Genomic DNA, 25,531 nt, shown 5'->3' on the forward strand with positions numbered 1-25,531 from the left:
ATCCATCTCTTCGTTTAAAACAAATGTTCCTCAGTCCTTTCCAACCTGCCAGAGGCCCAACATTTTCTTGAAGTTGTAGATTGCCTTTAATAGCTGAAACCTTTATCTTTTTCTCCTCTATATGTCAACTTTGTAAATGAGTTTTTCTTTTCTGTTGTAGGAGAAAACACTAGTGTAAAAAACCATAATACTAAAAATATCAAAGTTCCTGCTTCTTAGGGTATATAGTCTACAAATTCCTCTTGAAAGGTATTCAGTGGTTTATAGGACTGTTGAAATGAAAGTCAGGTCTCACTGGATAAGGAGTCAGAAACTCCAGATTCTAGTTCTAGCCCCCATCTAGAGTCACTTGAGTGATGGTTGGGCAAGTCACTTAAAACACTAGGTTGCAAATTTGGAGCACCCAGGCCAGACTTGGGCCACAGAAGGGTGTTACTTACTGTAGTGCTTGAATGTGGTGACATTTAATTGGGAAATTCCATATAAGAATGTAGGTTTTTATTTTCTCTCGAGAAATCAGATCTGGCCATAGGGGTCCCAGATTTCTACTCATTTTGTAGTAGCAGACCCCCTGAGCCCTCTAACGTGGCATGGGCTCTCCCGGGCTCCCGTAACTTCATCATTTTCTACTACCTTTAGTCTGCTCCACACAGAGGCGAAATACTGGTTTCTGTTTGTCCATGAACTTGTGCTCAGGGTGATAGTAAAAACATTTAACTACTAAGGCAAGGGACTCATCAGAATGGATTACCTTTGTGCTAGAGCAACATCCCAGGGATATCCTGCTCTCCGTGGCTGACTGATTGTTGGGGGAGGTTCAAGAGCTTCTAGGGCAAGGGCAAGGGTGGCATCACTGCGTGGGCTGAGAGGCTGAGAGCGGTCTCCAGATGCCAAATCTGGTATAAGGACTTTGCTCACCTCAGGAGCACATCTCCTGAATTTAACCTCTGCTTGATCTGTTGTTTTCTTGGAGAGATATATTCCTGTACCCATGTCTCTTATTGAAAACAAGTAAATGAAAGAAAACTAGATTTTTTTTTTAAAAAGCAGAATGGTTTTTCTTGCCCTTCATTGACTTGTTCATTTACCAACTGGCCGCTACAGCATATGCGTTTGATTTCCTGGTACTAACCAGTCTACAAATTCTTTTCCAGCCTAAGCATAAGGAACCTCTAATTTTATCCATTTTATAAATGGAGTGAAAATTTTGCAAAACATCTTGAAGAATTTTGCAAATCATTGTACAGAGTTTATATAAGGTCTAAAACACTATTCGAAATAACAAATCACCAATAAATTATCTCCATTTTCTTATTGGGCTTTTCAATTTTAAAAGTACTCTGATGTTCTTTCTTTTTTCTTTTTTTAATTTAGCCATGGCTATTTTTCAAATGGAATTAATGACCAAAAGCTAGCCTCATTCTCTAATTACAGTCAGAGACACTAGACAGGAGTCGTTCCAGACACTGACCCATCTTGGCTCAGGGAGACGCTCTGGGCAGTTTTACTATGTGCTGGCTTAGTACCTGGGGCCAGGAAACATCTGTTAGAACATGCGGTCCAGCGGGCGCTCTGCTTAATTATAAAATGGCATTGCAGAGTCCCTTTGAGTTGGCTGGCCTTAGCTTCTAATGCTATACAATCAAGCAAAATGCAATTCTTGATGTTCTGTTAACTGAGTATCCAAACTGAGTATTGCAATGCTTTAAGAAGAGTGAAAAAGTTAAACTTTTGCCCTTGCGGTAAAGGTATGGGGAAAAAATGAAACAAAGAAGTGATTTCTAAAAGCAATTGAGAAGCTTAGATCTGAATGGGTATTCCTTAGATAGGCAATGGGGGAGCTGAGGTAGGAATGACTCACGCTTCTAGAATGAACTGTTTATATAGTACTTCCTCCTCTTCATTCCAGGGCTCCTGTTTGGAAGGTCAGGGACAGTGACAATTGAGAAGAAAAGGGAGAACTAGAGAAGAGAGTGAACGCTGGGAGCATCCGGAGTCGTTCACCTTGAATGAGACGACACGCTTCTGTACTGAGTTTATCAATCAGTTATGGCCCAGGACTTAGGGTTAATATTTAGAACACATACACTTGGGAATTCTTCCTAATGACATGAAACTCGTATTAGTCCTTTCGAGAACTTACCTTCCCAAATCCTCTTATACAGTGATGAGAGAACAGAGCCTATTGTCAGCAATGTCTGCTGGAGTACCTTTTGTCTCATAGCTTGTTGTAATCACTTCCAGACCAGGGTATATTTATGATTTACATAATGTTATAGAAGAAGAGGTCTTAAGGGTTTTTTTCCTCTAAATCTTTCTGAATTATTTTAGACTCATTGCCAGGTTTTTTTTTTTTTTTTAAAGGGGGAAGTTGATGAACTTTTAAACATGTCATTACATGCTCCGAAATAGCAACTCTTTGTTCTGGCAGAGTTTCTTGTGGAAATTTTAGGACGGTGTGTGTGTGTGTGTGTGTGTGTGTGTGAGAGAGAGAGAGAGAGAGAGAGTGTGTGTGTGTGTGTGTGTGTGTGTATTTAGAAACAGGTAGAAAAGGAAATGGGTGAAAAGGAACACTTGAGGTTCCCTGATAAAATTAAACACATATTGTGTGTTTCTGTTAGAAGAAAAGTTGGCAGATTTGGGAGACTCTTACAGAACATTTGGAGTAGGTTTTGGAAGGGCAGCTCTATGTTCACTTTTCATCATGTTTCAGTAATTAGGGGTGGGAGCTGAAGGGTTAAGCCCTAAAGCAAGAAAATATCTCTAGTTCAGAAAACAAAGGGAAACTTGCATATTTCTGAAGATGACATCGGATCAGCCTGTGGATTTCAAGCAATTATGCGATATTATGATCCCCACTGAGCATGCATTAGTTGGAATACTGTTCTTTCTATTTCTCCATATCCCAGGGTTGTACACTGAAAGAGCCCTGTTCAACTTTGCATGTCAGAATTTTGAAGGAAAAATTATAGTAAAATATGTTTAAAACAGTGGGGCCTTATGTGAGTGAACACAACATTTTCCAAGGCTTTCAAAAATCCTTCTGCTAAAAATATGGTTTTTATTTTGTTTCTTTCTTATAAATTTTTTTTCTTTTCAGTCAAGATTTTACCTCCCCTCCTTCCTGGAGAAAATCAGAAAGAAGTTTCAAAGGATATCCATAACACAGCCTACATTTAGGGCCTGGGGATGTACAATGGATTTGTTTTAAATGAGACACCCCATGTGGAAAATAAACAAGTGAGAAAAGTTCATCTGTGGATATAACTCCAGTTTCAACAACTGTGGTGACAGTCACACTGTCTGAGTAAATGTCCCCCAGAGTCATCTTGAGAGCAAAATGATTATTAATTGAGGTTTCTGTGAGTTGAAAGATGGGTTGTTCATAAAGGGGAGGAACTTTTCTAGACCTCGAGAAGCTGAAGACTCAGCTCCTGGGTTGTTCTAAAAGGTGAAGTATCTTTTAAAAACTGAATTAATTAAAAATAAAATAAAACAAAAAGCAGGCATGGCAAAGTATACAGATTAGGAATGATGGTGACTGAATTTGCTATTTATTTTATTCCATGACATTCTTTCTCCCAAAGGAGAGAAGTAATTTGTTTGATCAGTTAGGGAAAGCATTTCACAGTTAATGACAGAGATCCTGCCTCTGGATTGCTGCGGCTTATAGGGTGATTTCTCAAAGTCACCAGGGACCCAGGCTCTTTCTAGCTCTCTGCCCTTTCATCCTGCAGCCATGATGACCCTCTAGACATTGCATGTTCTCTCCAAGCATGAAAGAGGAAAGGGTAAGGCAAAAAGGAAAGCCCTCCTACCCTGATTAATTCCTTTTAAGGAACTTCCACAGAAGTACATCAGAACATTTCCACTTACAATTCATTGACCAAACCTTTGTCACAAGACTGTACCTAGCTTCAAAGGAACCTAGGAGATGTGGTCTTTTAGGAAGAAAAATTACTCTCCTAAATGAAATTAGGATTCTATTATGGTAATAAGGGAAGAGCAGGTATTAGATGTGAAACTTGAGGTCTCTATCATACATATATAAAATATCCTTAATGCCAGTATGTTATCTAAGAATTACTGATGCTTCTGTTTGAATTATATGGTGTTTAAGGCACTAGCTTAACAACCCAATTTTGCATTGAATTGTCTCAGTGCACATGGCCAAATTGAATTCTTTTATACATCTCTGATCTTTTTCTCCACTATTAGTGAAGTTTAAGCTACAGAAGTCTGGGAGTACATAGCTAAGGAGCAGAAAATTCCATCACTCTTGAGCCTTCAAATTTAGCAAATAGTTTCTTGTCTAGAAACTATATTGAGAAATTTTTGCATCTTCTACAATCTTTTTCTTCCCCATACTACTGGAGCTTAAATTTCCTACATTTTAAAAAGGTGAACATTTTAGAAAATTTGTGGGTTCATAACTGGAGAAAAGGAAGAAAATATGAAGACTGGCACCAATTTAGAAGACACTATTTCCTGCATGGTTGATTATTCTCCCGTGAATTTCTTCCCTCCCCTCTTAACATTCTACCAATTAAAGATTCACTTTGGTTCCCGGGCATCCCTTTCTAAAAATGTCAGTTTCTAAAAAGAGATGAAGTTATTAGTCATTCAAAAATCAGTGCCAATTACTTTAATCAGGTTGCTTTCTTATTGGCTATGATACAACTTCACTTAATGGGAGGTATTTATTTATCTAGTTTGTTTATCTTGAAAAATAATACACACTGGTGGCAAAAAATTCAAACTGAACAAATAAATATACTGTGTAAATAAGTCTCCCTTTCACCCCAGATTCTAGGATTCATTTCCTTGGTGATGGAACAATCACTAAACATTTCTTGTGAGCATTATCTAGAGATATATTCTGCATGCAGAAGCATACCTAGGTGTAAACTCACATATACATGCAATGCAAATATATAAAAATCCTTTTGTTTTACCCAAATGATCAAATTTTGTGTATATTATTTTGTACCTTTAAATTTAAAAAAATAGTCTTTTTTAATCAGCATATACACCTAGTACATTTAAAAAAACTCTGCTAAAATAGGAGTTTTTAGGAAGGGAAGTAATTCTGTATTTATGGACCATGGAGCATTTGACTTCAATATTTTATTGTGAAATAACTGTGTCCTGGGGCCTATGAAGGAAAATGTTAAGAGAAGAAGAATGGACTGGCCTGGAGTCTTAATTCCTGTGTGTGACATTGCTCCTAGTTCTTAACAATTAGGTTGAATACACATCTAATTTCCCTGGAATGGTCCCTATTTATGCTTGTTGTCCGGGCGTAATGTTTGACCACTTTCATTTGCAAAATGGCCCCATTTTGGATGACGATTATGTAATCACGGTTGTAATAACTAATGGACAAATTGAGTATTATATAGAATCAACTGCAAAGATTAAAAAGGCACCTGATAGTGGGGGTTTGTCTGCTTGGGACCCTGCTCAGCTCCTTACAAGCATTATGATCTGGGTAAGTTCTTTCACTGCTCTTTGCCTTAGTTCCCTCAGCTTTCTAAAGGGAATAATAACGGCCTCATGGTGGAATCATAAGTGTTCGATTAACTGCTGAGAGGGGCTGATCACAACGTCTGCTTCATACTTGCATGTCTTCCTGCTCATTGTGTCTCACTTTTTGCGACCCCACGGACTGTATGTAGCCCACCACGTTCCCATCATGGGATTTCCCAGGCAAGTGGGTTGCCATTTCCTACTCCAGGGGATATTCTTGACCCAGGTATCAAACCCACACCTCCTGCATTGGCAGGTAGATTCCCTTACCACTGACCACCCAGGAAGCCCCACTTCACATGTAGGGTTCAATAAACACTACTTATTATTTTCACAATTTTCCTCCCTTCTCCTGCTAGACCACTTCATGCTTACACCGTATAAAACTCTATGAACTGAGATTCATTTAAAGGAGCAGTCATCATCTCCTAATGATGGACTGTGGTAAAGACATTTAAGAAGAAAAAATAGACGAGTACAGTGACAGTGATTGTTGATTGGAGGGACCCATCACTCCCACCCATTCACAGCCCTACAAAAGAGGGACATTGGAGTGTGGTTTGAAGGTACAGCAGCACTTTGAACTTCAGACTTGATTTGATTTTGGCTTTGATATTAAATGTTTTTCATTTTAATAGCATTAGAAAAGGATGTGTGCATTTTCTCTAGCAAAGAGGAGATATATTTGAAATGAAGAGAAGACACTATTGTAGTCACTTGTACTTCACAAGCAGAGTGTATTTTCTGTTGAAGGAACTACTTCAGAAAGAGGGCTCAGGAGAACTTATAATAGTCATGCAAGATGGTACATATTAACATCATGTGTAACTTTCTATATATTTACTATTTCCCCCCAGTGCATCCCTTCATGGATCTCCTTCTGGCAGAAGCTACATATGAAGCAATGAAGCAACGAATGCTGATTGTTTTTCAGACAACCTGGAAACCCCTGAGGACTTTTCAGTTCAGTTCAGTTGCTCAGTCATGTCCAACTCTTTGCGATCCCGTGGACTCCAGCATGCCAGGCTTCCCTGTCCATCACCAACTCCCGGAGCCTACTCAAACTCATGTCCATTGAATCAGTGATGCCATCCAACCATCTTATCCTCTGTCACTCCCTTCTCCTCCTTCCTTCACTCTTTCCCAGCATCAGGGTCTTTTCTAAGAATCAGTTCTTCGCATCAGGTGGCCAAAGTATTGGAGTTTCAGCTTCAACATCAGTCCTTCCAATGAATACTCAGGACTGATCTCCTTCAGGATGGACTGGTTGGATCTCCTTGCAGTCCAAGGGACTCTCAAGAGTCTTCTCCAACATCACAGTTCAAAAGCATAAATTCTTTGGTGCTCAGCTTTCTTCACAGTCCAACTCACATCCATACATAACCAGTGGAAAAACCATAGCCTTGACTAGATGGAACTTTGTTGGCAAAGTAATGTCTCTGCTTTTTAATATGCTATCTAGGTTGGTCATAAGTTTCCTTCCAAGGAGTAAGCATCTTTTAATTTCATGGCTGCAGTCACTGTCTGCAGTGATTTTGGAGCCCCCAAAAATAAAGTCTGCCCCTGTTTCCACTATTTCCCCATCTATTTGCCATGAAGTGATGGGACCGGATGCCATGATCTTAGTTTTCTGAATGTTGAGCTTTAAGTCAACTTTTTAACTCTCCTCTTTCACTTTCATCAAGAGGCTCTTTAGTTCTTCAATTTCTGCCATATGCAGATATGTCATCTGCATATCTGAGGTTATTGATATTTCTCCCAGCAATCTTGATTCCTACTTGTACTTCATAAGCAGGGTGACAAAATACAGCCTTGATGTACTCTTTTTCCTATTTGGAACCAGTCTGTTGTTCCATGTCCAGTTCTAAATGTTGCTTCTTGAACTTCATACAGATTTCTCAAGAGGCAGGTCAGGTGGTCTGGTAATCCCATTTCTTTCAGAATTGTCCACAGTTTATTGTGATCCACACAGTCAAAGGCTTTGGCATAGTCAATAAAGCAGAAATAGATGTTTTTCTGGAACTCTTTTGCTTATTTGATGATCCAGCGGATGTTGGCAATTTCATCTCTGGTTCCTCTGCCTTTTCTATAACCAGTTGAATATCTGGAAGTTCACGGTTCACATATTGTTGAATCCTGGCTTGCAGAATTTTGAGCATTACTTTACTAGTGTGTGAGATGAGTGTAATTGTGTGGTGATTTGAGCATTCTTTGGCATTGCCTTCCTTTGGGAAAATGGCCTTTTAGGGAAGGTCCCTGGTGGCTCAGAGTGTAAAGTATTTGCCTGCAAAGCAGGAGACCTGGGCTTGATCCCTGGGTCGGGAAGATCCCCTGGAGAAGGAAATGGCAAATCCACTCCAGTGTTCTCACCACACAGAATCACATGGACAGTGGAGCCTGGTGGGCTACAGTCCATAGAGTCACAGAGAGTTGGACAATACTGAGTGACTAATGCTTTTAAAGGAACTTTGACTCAGAGTGGGCGTAGGAGTAGGAGGCTGGAGCTATTCAAAGAGCAGGAACAGGTATTTTCCCTTCATATTCATTTTCTTAAAATTGAATTAGATTTCTATGAAAAGCTGTTTTGTAGAATAACAACCTCCTTATGGTTTTACCAGCTGAGACATAAAAGGCTATTTGTGGTGAGCTGTAAGTTCTGAACGCAGGTGAAAATTCCCTACTAGCTAGTTATTTGAATGATAATGAGAATAATATTTTACATAAACATGACCCATTTAACCAGGGATCTTAAAATCCTTAGGTCACTGTGGTATATCATCATTTTGACTCTGGGTGAGAAGGTTGCCTGAGAGCTTGATTAATTTTCAAATTACAAAATTCCCTTCTCTTCCTTCTAAAGTAATTTATTTTAATTAAGGTAAAAAAAAAAAAAGAACACCATTTGATCCTTTGAGGGCAGGATATAGGAGTATTTCTGGCTTCTGCCATTACTTCTTATCCAAATAAGGTACAATTTTCTGGATATTTTTGCAAAGCAAAATGAACTCAATTCAGTAACAGACTCACCTCTGAGCTACAGGCTAATGGAAAATTTTAAATAAGCTCATAGCACCACAATAAAGAAACAAACAAACAAAACAAACTTCCTTTCACCTAGATCAAGAATGCATCAGGGTCTTTAAACAAGGGGAAACCTGGAAGAAGCAACCGAGGAAATCCAGTTTAACCATACTCCTTACAGTGGTACCGGAGTTATAAAACGTGAATTGAGAGCTTCAGGGCTAAAGATAATGAGCCAAAAACAAACCAGGGACCAGTTGTTGCCTAAAGTATTAGGCAACAGATTTTGATCAAATGAGTTGGTGATATTAACAGAAAAGTCTCCTGGGCAGGTCAGAATGAAAGGGAAATGGCTTCACTCACTTGAGCTGATCCTTAACTCATCTGTCTCGAAAAGAATACAGAAGATGAATCCTCCCAGAGTCCAGGCTCTTTCTCTCTCACTGTACAAGGGAGATGGTGAGAGGGAGTTCTGCCTGAGAAATGCCATCACCCCCAGACAGCCCCTGACTGGACCCTCACACCAGATCACTGAGTCATTGACAAGAGCAGTGGTAGAAGTGGTACCATCTCCGGGGATCTGTGCAGGGCTTGGTGTTTTTCATTGTAGCATCTGATCCGCATACCTATGGTGCAGAGAAAGCTTTTCCATCCCTGCGTCTCAGAGCAGGAATCTGAGTAATGCACACAAAGCCACACAACCAGGAAGGGGCAGAGCAGGAACTCACGCCCAGGTACGGGGAAGCTAAGTGTTGCCACCAGCCCTCCCCGCCTCACCCAGATCTCAGACTCACTGGGGCCCAGGTTCTCTGACCCTGGATTTTGCTAAGTGTGGCCACCTGATTTCCTGTGCTATAGGTCATCAAAGCATCTGCAGAGTGAATCCCTTCTCAGCAGCTTTGGATACAAACTGCAGTGGGTGGTTTAATGCCCCCAGCAGGGCAAATCTCACAGTGCTTGTGGTTTGTGGCCACCTCTGACTGGCCCACAACTTCCAGTTTATTTCAATTTGTTCCTGTTCCTTTTTTTGTCTGAGAAACAGGGTTTCACATCTTGGCCCTTTGTCCTCCTCCCTCCTGTGAAGAGCCAACTGACTGTAAAAGACTTTGATGCTGGAAAAGATTGAGGGCAAGAGAAGAAGGGGGTGACAGAAGATGAGACGGTTGGATGGCATCACCAACTCCATAGACATAGTTTGAGCAAACCCTGGGAGATAGTGAAGGACAGAGAAGGCTCACATGCTGCAGTCCATGGGATTGCAAAGAATTGGACATGACTTAGAGAATGAAAACAACAACAACCCTCTCTTTTGTTCCCAATCTGTAGCTTATCCTCATTTAAAAAACAAAACAAAACCCATGGACCTCAGTGCTCAATCCCAACGTTCTTTAGACTAAAACCCACTTATGAGCAGGTGGTTGTCACAGCAGCACTGATGGACATGTGGAGATTGCTGTAACTAACATCATCCAATAGAACCTTCCTGATGGAAATAATTACAACCTGCACTGTCTCACACAGTAGCCACTTGAAATGAGACTAGTGTGACAGAGGAATTGGATTTTTGGTTGAGTTTTAATTTCAATTTCCTCTGTCCATGGAATTGTACAGGCAAGAATACCAGAAGGGAATACCATTCCCTTCTCCAGGGGATCTTCCTGACCCAGGGACCAGACCCAGGTCTCCTGTATTGCAGGCAAATTCTTTACCATCCGAGACTCCAGGGAAGCCTCTCAATTTAAGTAACTAGTGGCTACTATAGTGAATAGTATGCACAGGATGGGCATCCAAGGAATGTTGAAAGATGGCTACATTTCTGGATATCTCAGGATCTTAGGTTATGCCTGGGGTTCACATCTTACTTCTGGGAAACCCAAGGAAGGGCTAGTTCATTAGTAGGAAGTCCCCAAGGATCCAGAGTCATGCTTAAAAATAAAGACCTAGGTTGGCTTTGAACTGGACATGGGAATGGTAGAAGAAGCATGTCTGGTCTAGTTGGGACTAGAACAGTCTGTGGGATGGGAGATTAGGTCAAATTATAGAGGGAAACATGCAGGACAAAACTTTGAGCTTTTTACTTACTAGCTGAGTGATCTTGGGCAAGTTACCTACCTTCTCTGAGCCTTGAAATTCTCATCTGTGAAATAGAGAATAATCTAATAATGATATAAAAATGCCTATTTGTGGATCTTCTAAATTTGATGTGAGTAAGTACACCGCTGTGGATGCAAAAAGCATTTTCTAAACTGTTGCTACATACTAAGTTGCTTCACATGGCCAACTCATTGTGACCCTATGAACTGAAGCCCATCAGGATCCCCTGTCCATGGGATTCTCCAGGCAAGATACCTCTCTTTAAATAGTAATTATCGTTATTTTGGGCCAATGTCTGAAAGCTCTAGGGAAGCTGTATACACACAAGGCGTATATCCTTGTGTAGGATACATCCAGGTAGCCAGTGGAGCTTTGTAACCGACAGCAAGTGAACACCATGGGAAAAAGGGATGTAATATAAATGCAGGGGCATGGGGAATTTTGCCCCAGGCTCAGGGAAGGTCAGTAATATACTTGGGGTTCAGTGTGGTTAAGGTGACACATCAGGCAAGGAGACAGACAGTGAGAAAGCCCCTGGAAGTGTGGGCCCATAGGAATGTAAGCTTCCAAAGATGAAGACAGCAAAGTAGTGGCTTACATGTAGCAACCATTCAATAAATATTTGGTGAATGCATGAATAGACAAATAATTGTGGCGTGTCTTAAGTCCTCCCAACTCAATCCACTTACAGAGGGGAATGAAATAGCGGTGCCACAATGTTTGGCACAGAGCACCAGCCTTTCATGTCTGTTTCAGCTGGAATAAAGGCAAAAAACCTGAGCATTTGCTGTGTTTTTTTCAAGGGCATTTCAAATAGGCTCTTGTTTATTTCTAACTATGTAGTTTGTCTCCCTTATTATAATCTACAGTGTCTGAGGGCAGGGACAAAGTCACCTGGCTCCTAAGAGTTACCGAGGAAGGGTTTGAATTATCTTTATGAAAGAGTTATAATCTAGGAGACACTTTTCAGATGACAATCCTTTTCAATGCCAAGAAGAGGCCTCCAGACGAGCAGATGGATGACCACACCACTTCAGAGAACTCAACAGAGAAGCTGGCACTTCCGTCCAGTCGCTGACCACGCCAGGCAGACGAGGAGCGACCCCAGAGAGAGAGAGGAGATGGACATCCCTCCACTCTGGCTCCAGTTTATCAGGACAGTGACTCAGCAGAACCACTCTTTCCACTAGCATAAGTGAGCACTGTGAGGCGAGGGATAGGACTGCGTTTTGCTGGCTACAGGGCCATCACAGAGCTGGGCACACAGGAGCCCTTCAATAGGCAGTTGCTTAGCACAATCTATTTGGAAGATAGTTTGGTATTTTCGAGTAGGACAGGCACACCCAGGGCAGAGCAATACCACTCCTAGGACTAAATCTTTAAGAAAGTCTTGCCTAAGTGTATCAGGTTACATGTGCAAGAAAGTTCAAAGCAGCACAGTTTGTGAGAATCCCCAGATGGAAACAACCTAAGTATCTTTCGATGGGATTAAAAAAAAAACAAAAAACAAAAAAAAACCTGTGACATATTCCCTTAGTGAAATATTGCACTGCAACAAGAATAATTGGCATAGATGAACTACAGTTGCAAGACTGGAGATATGCATTGAAAAGAGAATGAAAGTCCAGTAAAGAAAAAGCAGGCAAGAGATAGAAGAGAGAATAGACGTTTCTACAGACAGGGCAACCCTGCAATATTAGATGTTTTACTTACTGAGTTTCTTGGGCTGGGTATCTGGAAGCCTCCCAATGGTGTACAAGTTGGAAGGAAGCAATGAAGAGATATCAGTTTAGCCTTGGGCTCAATAAAGCAATGTGTAACTCTTAAAAAGAGGATTATTAGGCAAGAGGAAGATGACAAAAATTGAAAACAAAAGGTAACAGGCTTATTCCATTCCCAAAACACTTCCTAACAGCTTAATGAAAAAGAGCTTGGGAGCAAATTCACTTAGAAATGTCTGTAATCTGTCACCTATGTGAAGTTTTACTGCTTAGTTAATCTGTGAACAGTTTTATTCATAAAATGGATACTGAATTACTCTCAAGTAAATCTTTTATTAAGGATCCAATACTGAAATAGAAGTGAATCCTAATATGCCATTGATTACTCTTCTGATGCCCAAAATGGGTGGATCTGTTTGCCTTCTAGAGAGGAAGGAGGTATCCCAGAATTAATAATTCAAATAGGGCTGTTATACCAGGAGGAGAGAAAAAGAGTGTCAAGGCAGTGTTAAGAATCTGGGAAGGCTGCCAGCAGAGTTTGCATGATTAGGGTGGATAAAACATAAAGAGAAATATGGTCCAGCGAGTATTGATCTGTTTCCTTTTCATTTTTAAAGGGTGGTTTACTTTTAAACAAAATTGTGTGATTTTCTAGTTACTATAAGAGCATAGATGATTCACAGATTTCTTCTAAAATCAGTTTCTGCAAGCAGCATGCTAACAATCAGAGAATTTGATTCTTATGCTTTTTTTTTTTTTTAAAGCATCTTTCATGATGGCAGAGAGTGCAGTCTGAAGATTTCCACGGGACCTTCTCATCTATGGCCACCTTGCAGAGCGTCACCTACATTGCCATATCTAAAGCCCATTAAAATTTACAAATTAAAAGCCAGTGGGAAAGAACATAATCTTGGCAACTGCCTCTTGGGAAATCTTACAACTGCAAGAGTGCCATGGAAGAGTGCTTTAAATACCATCGTGGTTCATCCAATCTCCTCACAATTGTATAGGAGGGCATGTGGCCAAGGCCTTGCAGGGAAGAGACCAGGGTGCCCAAGCTCGTGATTGGCTGGGGGCGAGTGATGCTAAGCGAGCCACTTAGCCCACTCTTGCTTCATGAGGAGCACGCCACATGCTTCTTTGCACATTCTTTTAAATCCTCGTGTGGCTGGCATTTGGAAAAATATCGACTGCAACCAGACGTGGCAATCCTGATGACAGCTCTTGAAATCCCATCTTTCTCACAGCAACATCTACTGTCAGCTCCCCACCCCTGTCACTAGAGAGCCTTCCCCACCCAAGTTGTGCTCCAAATAGAAAGAATTTCAGATGTACTTGTTCGGCTGCCTCCTCTAAAGGCCTTGACAAATACTCAGGTGGTAAATAGCCGGAGAGAAATGCTGCTGATAAAATTAGTTCAAATATTTCACAGAAAACAAACCTGACACCATCATGACACTTGATAGCTCAGCACTTCCGAACCTTTCCAAGCCCTCTTGCCTTCAAAGCCCAAATGTCTTGTTTTAAATTGCCTTTATTATTTTCCCTTTCCAAAGCCCATCCTTGCCACCTCCTTCCTTCAAAAAATAAAATAAAAAAGAACCAGATGGTTATAGGATTGTCTACCCCAGAATTTTAGATTACAAATAACTGTGTTGAAGGTTAATATCCAAGGTCAGGTGTTATTAATATCTATTTGAATTTTGTTCTTCGGGACTATGATATCATCTGAGTCACCTCATTGATTTATAACATGGTAATCCCAGACCATCATTCATATTCCTGAAATTCTATTCAGGGCTCAGTATCAAACCCTCTCTTTAATACCCTATTTGGTTTTGTCTGATCAGTAACCTTACAGCCCTTCCTCTTATCTCCTCCCCACAGGTAACACTATACCTGCTGTCCAAGATCATTTGATTGATTTTTTTCCCCTACCATCTCCTTTTCCTGCATTTTATTGCAGAAAAAGATTTAACCCCTTTCTTTTCTTTTTTTTTTTGAGAAGTATTTCCATGAGATTTCTCTCCCCAAAGCCTGTTCTCCACTTCAATTTTCTGGTAAATGGCCTCTTGAAGTTACACAGGGCTGCTAACTTGTCTGTATCCCATATGAGGCATCTATTTTCTCCTATGTAGCTGAAAGTCTTGGGCTCAAACCGCCAGCAGGAGCTGACAATCCTCAGGACTTACTATGCACATGCCACGCAAAGGGCTATGATTCTCACCTAATCTTCACAATAATTCTACGGGGTAGCTGCCATTATTTTCCTCACTCAGCAGATGAGGAAATCGAGGTTCAGGAAGGTTTCAGAAACTTACCCAGGGTCATCCAGTAATAAGTACTAAACTTGGGAACTAAGATTTCAGTCTTCTGTTTCTGAAGATTGTGCCTATTATTACTTTATAACTACTTTCCACTAATTATGAGGACTATAACTGATGGGCAGTTTACACAATACAATTATTATACAAAAGCGGGCTCGGTGATCTTTGCAAAACACGTATTAACACTAAAATTATATCAGCATCTGGTATACTTAAAAACTTTTTTTGGTACATCTGAAAATAAAATTTATTTTTTTTTAACCATTTGCAGAGTAGCATGTGGTGATACAGAAAGTCCTTAATTAGAGGAGGGAAAAACCATCAATCTCTTTAGCAACTCAAAGACCACTATAGTTAACACCTTAATAGATATTTCTTGCCATTTTTTCTATGCATAATTTATATATTTGTGATCTTCTGTATACATAAATTTGAATCCTGTATTTCTTCATCAGTATCATAATAATCATTTCCCCAGAGGTATTTCCTAACTTTTCGGTTGCCATAGTTCCCTAACTGCAGTCAGAGACATAGTAAGATCCTGATAACACATGCTGAATCATAAGATAAAATCTAGTCATTCATTATTTTTAAGTCTTCATTGAATTTGTTACATAATTCATTCTCTTTTATGTTTGATTTTTTTGGCCATGAGGCACGTGGGATCTTAGCTTCATAACCAGGGATCAAACCCACATCTCCTACATTGGTAGGCAAAGTCTTAACCACTGGACCACTAGGGAAATCCCTAATCATTCATTATTAGTTTCATCAAGTTATCGAATTGACAATACATATGCTTATTCAAAATTTCAAATGTAGAAAAAGATGAAAAATAAAAGTCTGCCTGTCACTCTTGACTTACAAGCATACCTTCTTATACAGAGTTTGAAAGTACAAGCTCCCAATTTTCCTCCTACCTACTTCTTGGACACGTATATCTGGATAATTCAGTTCCTTAAATTCTGGACTCAAGAAATCAAAGTCCAAAGACATATTTTTCCTCTAGCAAAGGTCCATCTTCTGAGTTTTTGTCTTTTGTCCTGGAATTTTAGGTCTTCAGGTTAGTGACAGGTCCTTCCAAAGAGCCATACTTACAGACTCAGTAAATAATCATAATCCCATACACACAATAATTCTCACATTTTAAAGAGATGCACACATAAAGGACAAGGAAAGAGTTTCATAGAGTAAAACACAAGATTCCACTAGGAAACAAAAGGAGCCTTAAAATTTCTCTTTGCTACAGATCAGTGCGTGACGTTCAGTATAACAGATGTTGGTGTTTCCGTATTCATGCATTTACTGTATTGTTCAGGCAAAGGACCAGCACAGGAGAAGGCAAGCTTGGAGATCTGAGATGAATGTTTTCTAGTGTAGAGATTCTCAAAGTCTGTTCTATAGGATACTAGTATCTTGGGATGTTATTAGATGTTCCACAGAAATGGGAGATTTCCACAGATCAATAAGTATAGATATTTTTAAAAGGAGGAAATGAAGGATGAAATTGACCAAATAACACTTTCTAAAGACTAGAACCCCTGAGGACACACTTTGGGAAAGGATGTGCCATTCTGGCAGCTTTGGCACTAAATAGGTATATGTTTTGGGATTAGGTCACTAAATTATTCATTACTGTTTGGCTCAGCTTACTTAGGTAACCATTTAATTATATTCTCACAGAAAATAAGTTTTTACAACCATTTTGCCAATAACTATTAGAAAGAGATCTTGAAGACTTCTGTAATCTTGAGTTCAGACCTGTGTTCTTTTCAATACGGCTACATCGTTTACAGTGGTGAGCATGATGACACATTCCTCCAGTATTCTTGCCTGCGAAATCCAATGGACAGAGGAGCCTGGCAGGCTACAGTCCATGGGGTTGCAAAGAGTCAGACACACATGAGCACACATGCACCACTGAAATACTATTACTAGGCAAAATGAGGCTCAAGTGTTTTCATTGGAAATATAAACTAGAAAACAAAAAACTTTTAATGAAGAATAATCTTAAAAATAAAAGGTAAGCTATAGCTTGCAAATACATATAACCAACACACCATTAATATTGAGAAAACAGACAATCATTGAAAATCAGTAAGAAGAAACAATTCAATGGAAAAATGAGCAAAGGACAGAAACAGCCAATTCACAAATCACAAACATATGCCAATAAACATATGAAACGACTGCCTGCTTTATCAAGAAAATGCAAATTAAAACAAGATATCATTTCATGTCTACGAGACTGGCAAAAAAATTTCAAATCTTGCAACACAGGCATGTAGATTGGTACAGTTATTTCGGAGAATAATTTAGCAATAATTATTGACTAAAATGTGCTGACTCTAAAATGCAGGACTTTGACATCTAGGTACATTTCACGTTTCACGTTTTAGGGGGCAGTGTTTACCAACCCCCTTTCCATCATGGCAAGTTAGAGAATGATGATATTCATATAACACACTGCAGGTAATCTGACGGGGGGAGGGGGTTGCTCACAGCAGGAGGTGACCCATCCAGGGGTCTGTGCTCCCCTTAGGTCCCACTTGGCTTCCCTGAGGGCTCAGGGACCCCAGATCTCCTACTCAACTGTGAAGCACTGCTGTACCACATTGGCTGGAAAGCTCTGCCCTAGAGAAATATACTCAAAGAGATATGTACAAAGATGTCCACCATAGAGATTTTATTATACCCAAACCAAAACAAAACAAAGTGGCTACAACAGCTTAAAAGCTCATCAGTAGGGAAGTGAATAAATAAATTTTGTTATACAAGGGAATACCATATAGCAGGTAAAATTCACGAACTTGACTACAGGGATAAGTTGCAAAACTGTCATGTTGAGTAAGGAAAGCAAAATGCAAAAGGATCCATATACTATATATCAAAATATATGCATGGACAATTGTAAGACAGTCAAAACTGTACATACTCACATATTTATTAGGTAAAGATATGAAAATATGCATGGGCAGGGTATCACCACCTCCAGGGTAGCGAATGCCCTTGGGAAAGGACAGATGGCAATGGGATTTGAAAGTGAGCGAAGGACTCAAAGGATATGTGTGTCGTCCTATATCTTAAGAAACAAAAGCAAATGAAGCAAATGTGACTAAAAGTTATGTGTTAAATCTAAGTAGTAAATACATAGGCTTCTAATATATTTTCACTGTATTTTTTTGTGCATTTAAAATACCTCAAAAAAATTTTTTTTTTTAAAGCTAGACCAATGGTTCCAAACCTGGAAGCATATTAAAATTACTGAGGAGTTTAAAAAATTTCCCATGCTAGGACCACATCACAGATCTACTAAGCCAGAAACTTAAGATGTGGAGCCTGGGCATCAGTATTATTGAAAACTTCCCCAGTTACTCCAATGTGCAGCCCAGAGTTCAGAATCACTGAATTAGATGATCTCAAAAGTTTCTTTCAAATAATATTCTCTAAGTATTTTAATTGTACTGTTTCTTCATATGGTTTCAAGTGAACACAACTGAGTGAAAAGCCAGGCTCTGTTAATATTCACTGAGACTTCTCCTTCTATCATAACCAGTTATCTTTTATGGCTGCTTGTGCCTCTTTTGTTTTCTAGAACCACATGTTACTCCTCTCCCATTTAGTCTGTTCATCTCTCCCCCTTTCTCCTACCACCTTCCTGAGTCCATCCCAACAGGCAATTGATCCAAGCACCACAAACTTAAGGCTTTGAGTCATTCATATGCATTGCTTTTGAACATATTAAATAGATCCATATGCTTATCTACAGTAAGATAGAGGTTTTTCCTTCAGAAAATAGAATACAAAAAAATCATTCCAATGTGTACACTTAAAAAAATTTTAAATAGGCATCTAAAATGAAGCAGAAATTAAAAGTAACTTGGGCCAGAATTTTGAACATTAAAACATTACAGCAAATTGGTAAAACATACACCAAATATATATGTCTACTTTATATCCAAAAAAGTTACTCTTTCCCTGCCACATACACAGAGACAGCTCTCATAATGGCTCCACTTCAGTCAGAGTTGGATCACGAGTATAACAGTAACGAAAGTGGCCTTTTCCAACATTTCTACCCCTAAAGACTCTTTATTATCCTCTCCAACTTCAGAAATTCCTATGAAGTCATCATCAGCCAATCAGTTTCAAATGGTTTGAAACAACTCATGTAGTCAGCCACACTGAGTTGATACAGAATCAAAGAAATGTGACATTCTCCTTAGCCTGGGCAGTTGTGTCATGGTTAAACGTATGATTTCCATTAGATTTCCCAAAATGTGGAAAAATCGCTTTCAGACCCTCAACACTACCTCCAGGGATACTTATTTTAGATTAGAACCCTAACTAAAGGGCCATTGTCTTGAATAAGCCCTACCAAAATCTGATCTCAGGGACTGTAAGAAAGGGAACACGAAATACAATATATGTCAACAGACCAGGAAAACTTCCAACACTACTTAAGTTTCACTGGAAAGCAGACTGATATCCCAAGGGGAGGGGGGGCAGGGTCAAAGAAAGAAATCATGTCATAGCTACAAGATTAGACAGACCCAATTTGGAATTTAGGTTCTACAATTTTCAAAGGCATGACCTTGGGAAGGTTACTTCATCTCTCTAAACCTCAGTTTCCTCATGTATAAAGTACAGAAAATAAAAAGTTACCACAACCAAAACCCAGATCTTGGTTTCTAATGGTGGTGTTTTAGTCGCTAAGTCATATCACACTATTTGTGACCCTATTGACTGTAGCCTGCCAGACTTCTCTGTCCATGGGATTTTTCCAGGCAAGAATACTGGAGTGGGTTGTAATTTCCTTCTCCAAGGGATCTTCCTGACCCAGGGATTGAACCCAGGTCTCCTACACTGCAGGCGGATTCTTTACTGACTGAGCTACCAGGGAAGCCTGGTTTCTAACACTATTCTCCACTAGGAGGAAACAGGAGTCCTCAGAAAGATGGCTAATTTCAAGGGTGGGGCGAGGACTATCGAATTATGAGCCTGGAGCACCTTGCAGTGTCAGAAAGTAAGAAAATGCTCCAAAAAAACCAAACAAGGGTGAGGGAATGCCAAAGGGATGTAAGAGCCGACTGAAAGAGCTCCCAATGGCCAAAACTGAGATCATTTAATCAACAAAATAAACAATGTGGTATTGGATTATAACCAAAAGTATAAAATAAATATCCTTGAGTCCATAGTGATATAAATAAATGATTGAATAAATAAATGGGAAAGAACAGGCAAATCACTCACATGGAAAAATTCCAAACAATTCATGTAGCTTCTGCCCCCTCAGACATGGGCTATGCACAGAGATTTTCTTCTAGAATATACTATTGTGGCAAGGAGGTAGGGGGTGGGAGAAAACCACCTTTTTTCCAGCAGAGAAAACCTGACAAACACTACTTCAGCCAGGAGTTCAAGCAGCTTAACATTATCAGTGGTAAATCATGTTGAGAGCAGGCACTCTTTTTTTCTTTTCTCACACTGCACAATTTGTGGAACTTCCCCAACCAGGGATCAACCCTGTGCCCACTGCAGTGGAAGCCCAGAGTCTCAACCACTAGACCAGCAGGCTCTCTTGGCTACAATGTGGCAAGAATGGCACTTTACCTCTACGGTCTTCCTCCCAGGGATCTATTACCCAATATAATTATGAGAGACATCACAACTGAGGGACAATCTACAGAAGAAACTTGACCAGGGTTCTCCAAAACTGTCAGGGCCACCAAAAACAAGAAAAGTCTGAGAAACCGTTACAGCCAAGAGAACCTAAGGAGACAGAATGACTAAATGTGCTATGAGATTGTAGGACAGCAAAAGGACCTTAGGTAAAACCTAAGGAAATATAAAAAGTATGGACTGCGGTTAATAATTATGTATCAGTATTAGTTGATTAATTGTGACTAATTGTACTAATTGAACCTTACTAATGTAAGATAATATGGTGAAACCAGGTGAAGGAGTACTTAGGAAACCTCTGTACTACCTTTACAACCTTTCTGTAAGTCTAAAACTATTCTAAAATCAAAAGGTTAGTATGAGAAACAGTTACCTCATGGGGTGGGGATGAGGGTTAAAGTAAATAACAAATTTAAAGCACCTAGCACAGTGCCTGGCACACAGTACAAGCTAACACCTGGGAATTATTGTTGTTTAGCAGTTTTAAGCAGAGTTATTTCATGAACAGTCTTACCAATTCATTCCAAAAGCATAATACTCATATTACTTGGGGAACATTAAGAAAGAACTAATAAATTTTCCACCACCTTAAGTATTTGTGTTTATAAGCATCAAGAATCTTGAGCATCTATGATTTTTATCTTTGCTGGGCAAGTCTATCTCGTTCATTGCTTTAGTTTTCTAACATTATTCTGCATGTCAGGATAGAGCTCCGAGTAATGCATTGAACAACGCTTCTGAATTATTAAACTTGCTCTACACAGAGCTGGGCAATGTTCCTTCTAATAACTTTCCTCCAACTCTGCCTCTTTATCCAATGAATTTCACTTTAGTTATTTGAGGAGAAACGTGTTGCATATACCTCCAGCATATTGGACCATCTCTGCACTGATACAACCCTGCATAGGACCTGAAGATTGCATTTCACCATCTGGTGTTTGCTCCCCCCCACAAAAAAAATCTCTGGCTCCTACTTATACATCCATCCCTGCTACTTTGTCCATTAAGCCTCTGTGACCCTGCTTTCAGCTCCAATTGGAAGTTGCAGTAACCTTCTCTGACTGTTTGATGTAGATTTGCTTTTGAGCACTGGAGCAGTGTTGTACTGAAGGTATCCACGGGGATTCTGCAAGATCTCTCCCAGGATGTCAACTCCCTCTGGGTTGAGGCCAGCTTCAGCTCCACCTGGTAACCTTTTCCACATTTAGCACCAAGCTGGACACATCCAGTGCTCCAGTAAACATTTATTAAAGTGATACTAATTTGGATGCTATCCAAAAAGTAACTGAGGCACTCAAAGGTAGTGATTCTTCTCCCTTCACAGAGATTCCAGAGAGGGCTTTCCGGAGTTGTCTAGGGACTATTCCAAAGAACCTATGATAAAATAAAAGGCTCCAGTGATTGCCTGCTTTTCCTAAGCAGTTTTTTTTTCTCATAGTATAATTCTCCCTCTTCATTTATCAGAATCAGTGTTCTTTTTGTTTCTTATTAACACCAGTTACCATACTCTTGGCTAACTAGCATATATAGAAATGGTTAAACCCAATACATTCCATGTTCTCAACACCACCAAGGAAGGGAGTTTTGAGATTGAATTGCTGACTGCTAAATTATACAAATAGCAAAAATAAGACCCTTATCATCTATCCATCCATCTACTTTCAAGAGCATTTACTGATTGATATATGCCAGCTGTTGTTCTGGGTACTGGAGATTTAGGGATGAATAAGAAAGTCCCTGCCTTCAAAGATCTCCCAATGCAATGGCAGAGGGACAGACAAATAAATACAAAGGCAACATGACAGGTGTCATCATAAGAATAACGTGGACACTGGTAGGTGGAACATACTTTTAATGATGCTTGGCCCCATAAAAAAACATTATTTCTTGGATTTCTTCAAATATTCCCTTGTCTTGCAGGGGGTGTAGAAGGCTGAGAATGAAACCTTGCCTCTGATATTTCCTAGCTTTGACCATCAGCAAGTCATTGAACCATCCAGAGTCTTAGCTTCCTCCTCTGGACGATAGTATCATTGCAATTATCGCCTAAAAGTACTTAAATTTACTGGGAAGATCAAATGACAGATCTCTGCAAACTCTAAAGGGCTGTAAGAATGTGAATAACTATTATTGCATTTAATACAAGACAAAGGAGAACATTTTCAGCTTACAACCTCCTCTACTGCCCCTCGACCCCTTCAAGAATGGAAAATTTTGTATGATCTATTTAATCAAGTTTTACGTTTCTGCTTTGACTCGCCTGATATTGGGTGGCTTCCTCAGATCTCTGGTGCCCAGGTTTCAATGCATTATGTGAGAGAGTCACTGCCTGGCCAATTTTAGGCATCATTAGAGGCTCCACCCCTGTGGCCACGCAGCCACCTGGTTAGCACCTTGGAAGATCTGGTAGGCTTCCAGACCCCTGTTTTTCAGTCTAGTTAGAGATTAATTCGTATTTTATAGCAAAAATAAAAAAATTAAAATTAAAAAAATCAAGAGATGCTACATCTTCAAAAAGTAAGCTTGGATCTTGTTTGCAAAAGGGAGTAGCGATTGAGAAGGTGAGGGAAGGCGAGAGCTGGAAAGAGTGTCGGAATACCCTTTCCCACTGGCTGGCATGGGCTTGGGCGTCCTGGATGGATCCAAAGCAAACAGGCCGACAGGACATGGAAACACATGCTTTTCTTGTGAGCCCAACAAATGTAAAGCTCCCTTAATCCACACCAAAATAAAACTGAAATGTAAGCCGACAGGAGCCCAGACCCAGCGTGACCTCTGCCACAGGGTCCCCGTTCCATCCTCCACATACTGAGGTCCCTGGCTGTGCAGATATTTCACCTAAAAAAGTGCTCCCTTGTCCCGCCCCCCCCCCCCCATATTCTTTTGACATTTTTTGCCACCCAAACAGCATCCCCAAATGCCTCCTTGGGTGACATCACAGATAGCCATGGGTTGCTTCTGGTATCCCATCTGTTCCGGCAGGCCTGGCCTCCGCGAGGGCGAGATGCGAAGCGAGTGTTGAGTGGAGGCTGGGTGGGGGCGGGGTGGGGATCGGGCCTTTGAAGCTGTTTTCTTCTATCGGGCGCTGCAGCTGTCGGCGTTGGCTGCGGAAGCCCGTGATTGTCCTTGCAGCTCCCGTTGCCGGCGGTGCACTGTGCTTTGGGATATTAATTGGGCTTTCATTATGCGAACGTACCCAGAGGCTTTTGCAGTTGATTCCTATATCTATATTGATTCATAAAAAATGCCAATAAATAACAGCTCTCTCAAAGCAGCTCTGCATGTTTTGGATAATGAGTTGGTTTATGTCCCTCTCTGCCCAACCCCCCCCCCCCATCCCCCTTTTTCTTTCTTTTTTTTTTTTTTTTCCTTTTTACCCATTACCGCATAATAGATCACAGAATCTTTAGGACAATGGACAAGCGCATTGGCTAAATCACCTTATTACAGTTCCATATAGTTGAAAAGAGGCTTAATGCTAAATTATCAGATCCCAGCTATTGTGGAAACCAAGGAAGAATAATGCTTCCAAATAACCTGGTGGTGCCTCTGTGCGCTCATTGTCCAGGGAGCTATTGGCACGCCTGCCACCGGAGCGCTCCATTGAGTCAGCAATCCCCTGAAATGAACGGGGGTGGGGATGGGGGGGCAAATTCAGGCTGGGAGTGAGTCTCTTTTACTTTTTGATATATTCGAGGTTATAGGATATTTTAGTGCCTGAGCTTTTAAAAATGTTTTACATTTGTGGGTAACTGTGGGCAAAATTGTTATTAGATTCGAAACGCCCCAAATTAGGCATGTCACAGACGACTTCGGCACGCAGAATTACCGTATATTATCCCACATAAAGTGGAGATGAAAGCAGAAATTGCACATCCGTTTCATTTCACTGAAACTTTTCAAAGGAAGGAAGGATGTTCATTAAAAGTTAACAGTGACACAGCTGTGCAGAACTCTCAGAGAAAATGTCATTGTCACGGAAGCCTGACTGTGACCAAGTATCATTCTCCATAGCAGAATGTGAGGTTCCTGTGGTCTGTTGATCTGTTGATGGCATTGACAAAGAAGAGCAGGGGCCCCAGGAGTGTGGGGATGCAGATGGGTTTTGGAAGACCATTGTTCTAGCTTGCGTGCCATAACTTTAACAGGAAGTAAATCTGATTTTGTTTCGGAAAACTAGGTAGAATCAGAGATCCTAAGAACACTCTTCCTCTTCATTTCTGGGAAGAGGGGTGGATATCATTTCTTTATGATAAGCTTCTATGTCCCATTCTCTGTTTTTGTCTCTCTCTCCCTTCCTCTTTAAATAAAAGGCCTATGGATATTAGATGGGCAACAGTGGAAATACTAAAGAAACGAAACAAACAAAAAAACCCACTGCCTTCTAAAACTGAAGCTTAATAAAACTGCTGTTGCCCTGCTCCACTGCATATTGTTTCTGCGGTATTATATTTGGTTGTCTCTCATACAATCTTTGAAAAAAAAAAAAAACAACAGTGTAAACAACAGAGGCTTAGATAAATATGCAAAGATAACTGAGTATTCCTGCTATTAGATAAATTCCTCTTGAAGAGCTTCACGATGATTCAGTGATGGCAACGGAAATTTGGATAGTAAAAACAATAAGTGCTAATTTTGGAGAAAACAATTCATATTTCTCATTTCCAAGAGATTTAAAAATATCCAATGTGATATTTCTCTTTATAATTTGAAAAATGGGTTAGAAAATGAACATCTTTTTTTTTTTTCAAGATTTGAGAAATTCATCACAAATCTCTATCTGAGGCTAAGAAGAGACTCAGAACCAATTTAAGAAAACCATGATATTCTTCTTCTAAGACCATATGAAGTAATGATTATACCTTGGAACTGATATTCTCTTTAGTTTCATGAGGAAATAAGACAGCCAGCAAAATCATCAAAACCTTTAACCAACTGAGATGTTCCGCTGAAGTTGTTATACAAACGTACCTCTATTAATTAAGGTATATTAATAAGAAGGAAAATAAGATTCCATTCAGAAGGGCACAAAGAAGATGTAATGGGCACGCACTGTCTCTCAGGGCACACAAGATAAAACAGACAAATGGCAGATATTCAAGGGATGATGCCATTCTGTCATTCTTACGGTTTTCTCACGTTGCTCAAATCATTCAT

General features: G+C 40.0%; 1 protein-coding gene across 6 annotated transcripts in view; it reads left to right on the forward strand.

The window, feature by feature from the left end:
* The window catches only part of LOC110125789 (uncharacterized), a 40,639-nt gene extending 25,094 nt beyond the window's left edge, over positions 1-15,545 (forward strand). For 2 of the 6 annotated variants that reach the window (XM_070480521.1, XM_020875082.2), the window contains one exon: positions 13,130-15,545. Coding sequence is in view for 2 of the 6 variants with exons in the window: in XM_020875082.2 (XP_020730741.1) it covers positions 13,130-13,430 (301 nt within the window). In the remaining 4 variants the exon portion in view is untranslated. Of the gene's footprint in view, positions 1-1,909; positions 2,067-6,386; positions 11,840-13,129 lie in introns of those variants that run through there. The other 4 variants (XM_070480520.1, XM_020875109.2, XR_011492807.1 and 1 more) reach the window with 3 other exon arrangements.
* The last annotated feature ends 9,986 nt before the right edge of the window (positions 15,546-25,531 follow it).

The sequence above is a fragment of the Odocoileus virginianus genome, chromosome 18 (assembly GCF_023699985.2).
Source record: "Odocoileus virginianus isolate 20LAN1187 ecotype Illinois chromosome 18, Ovbor_1.2, whole genome shotgun sequence".
NCBI classification, from domain to species: domain Eukaryota; kingdom Metazoa; phylum Chordata; class Mammalia; order Artiodactyla; family Cervidae; genus Odocoileus; species Odocoileus virginianus.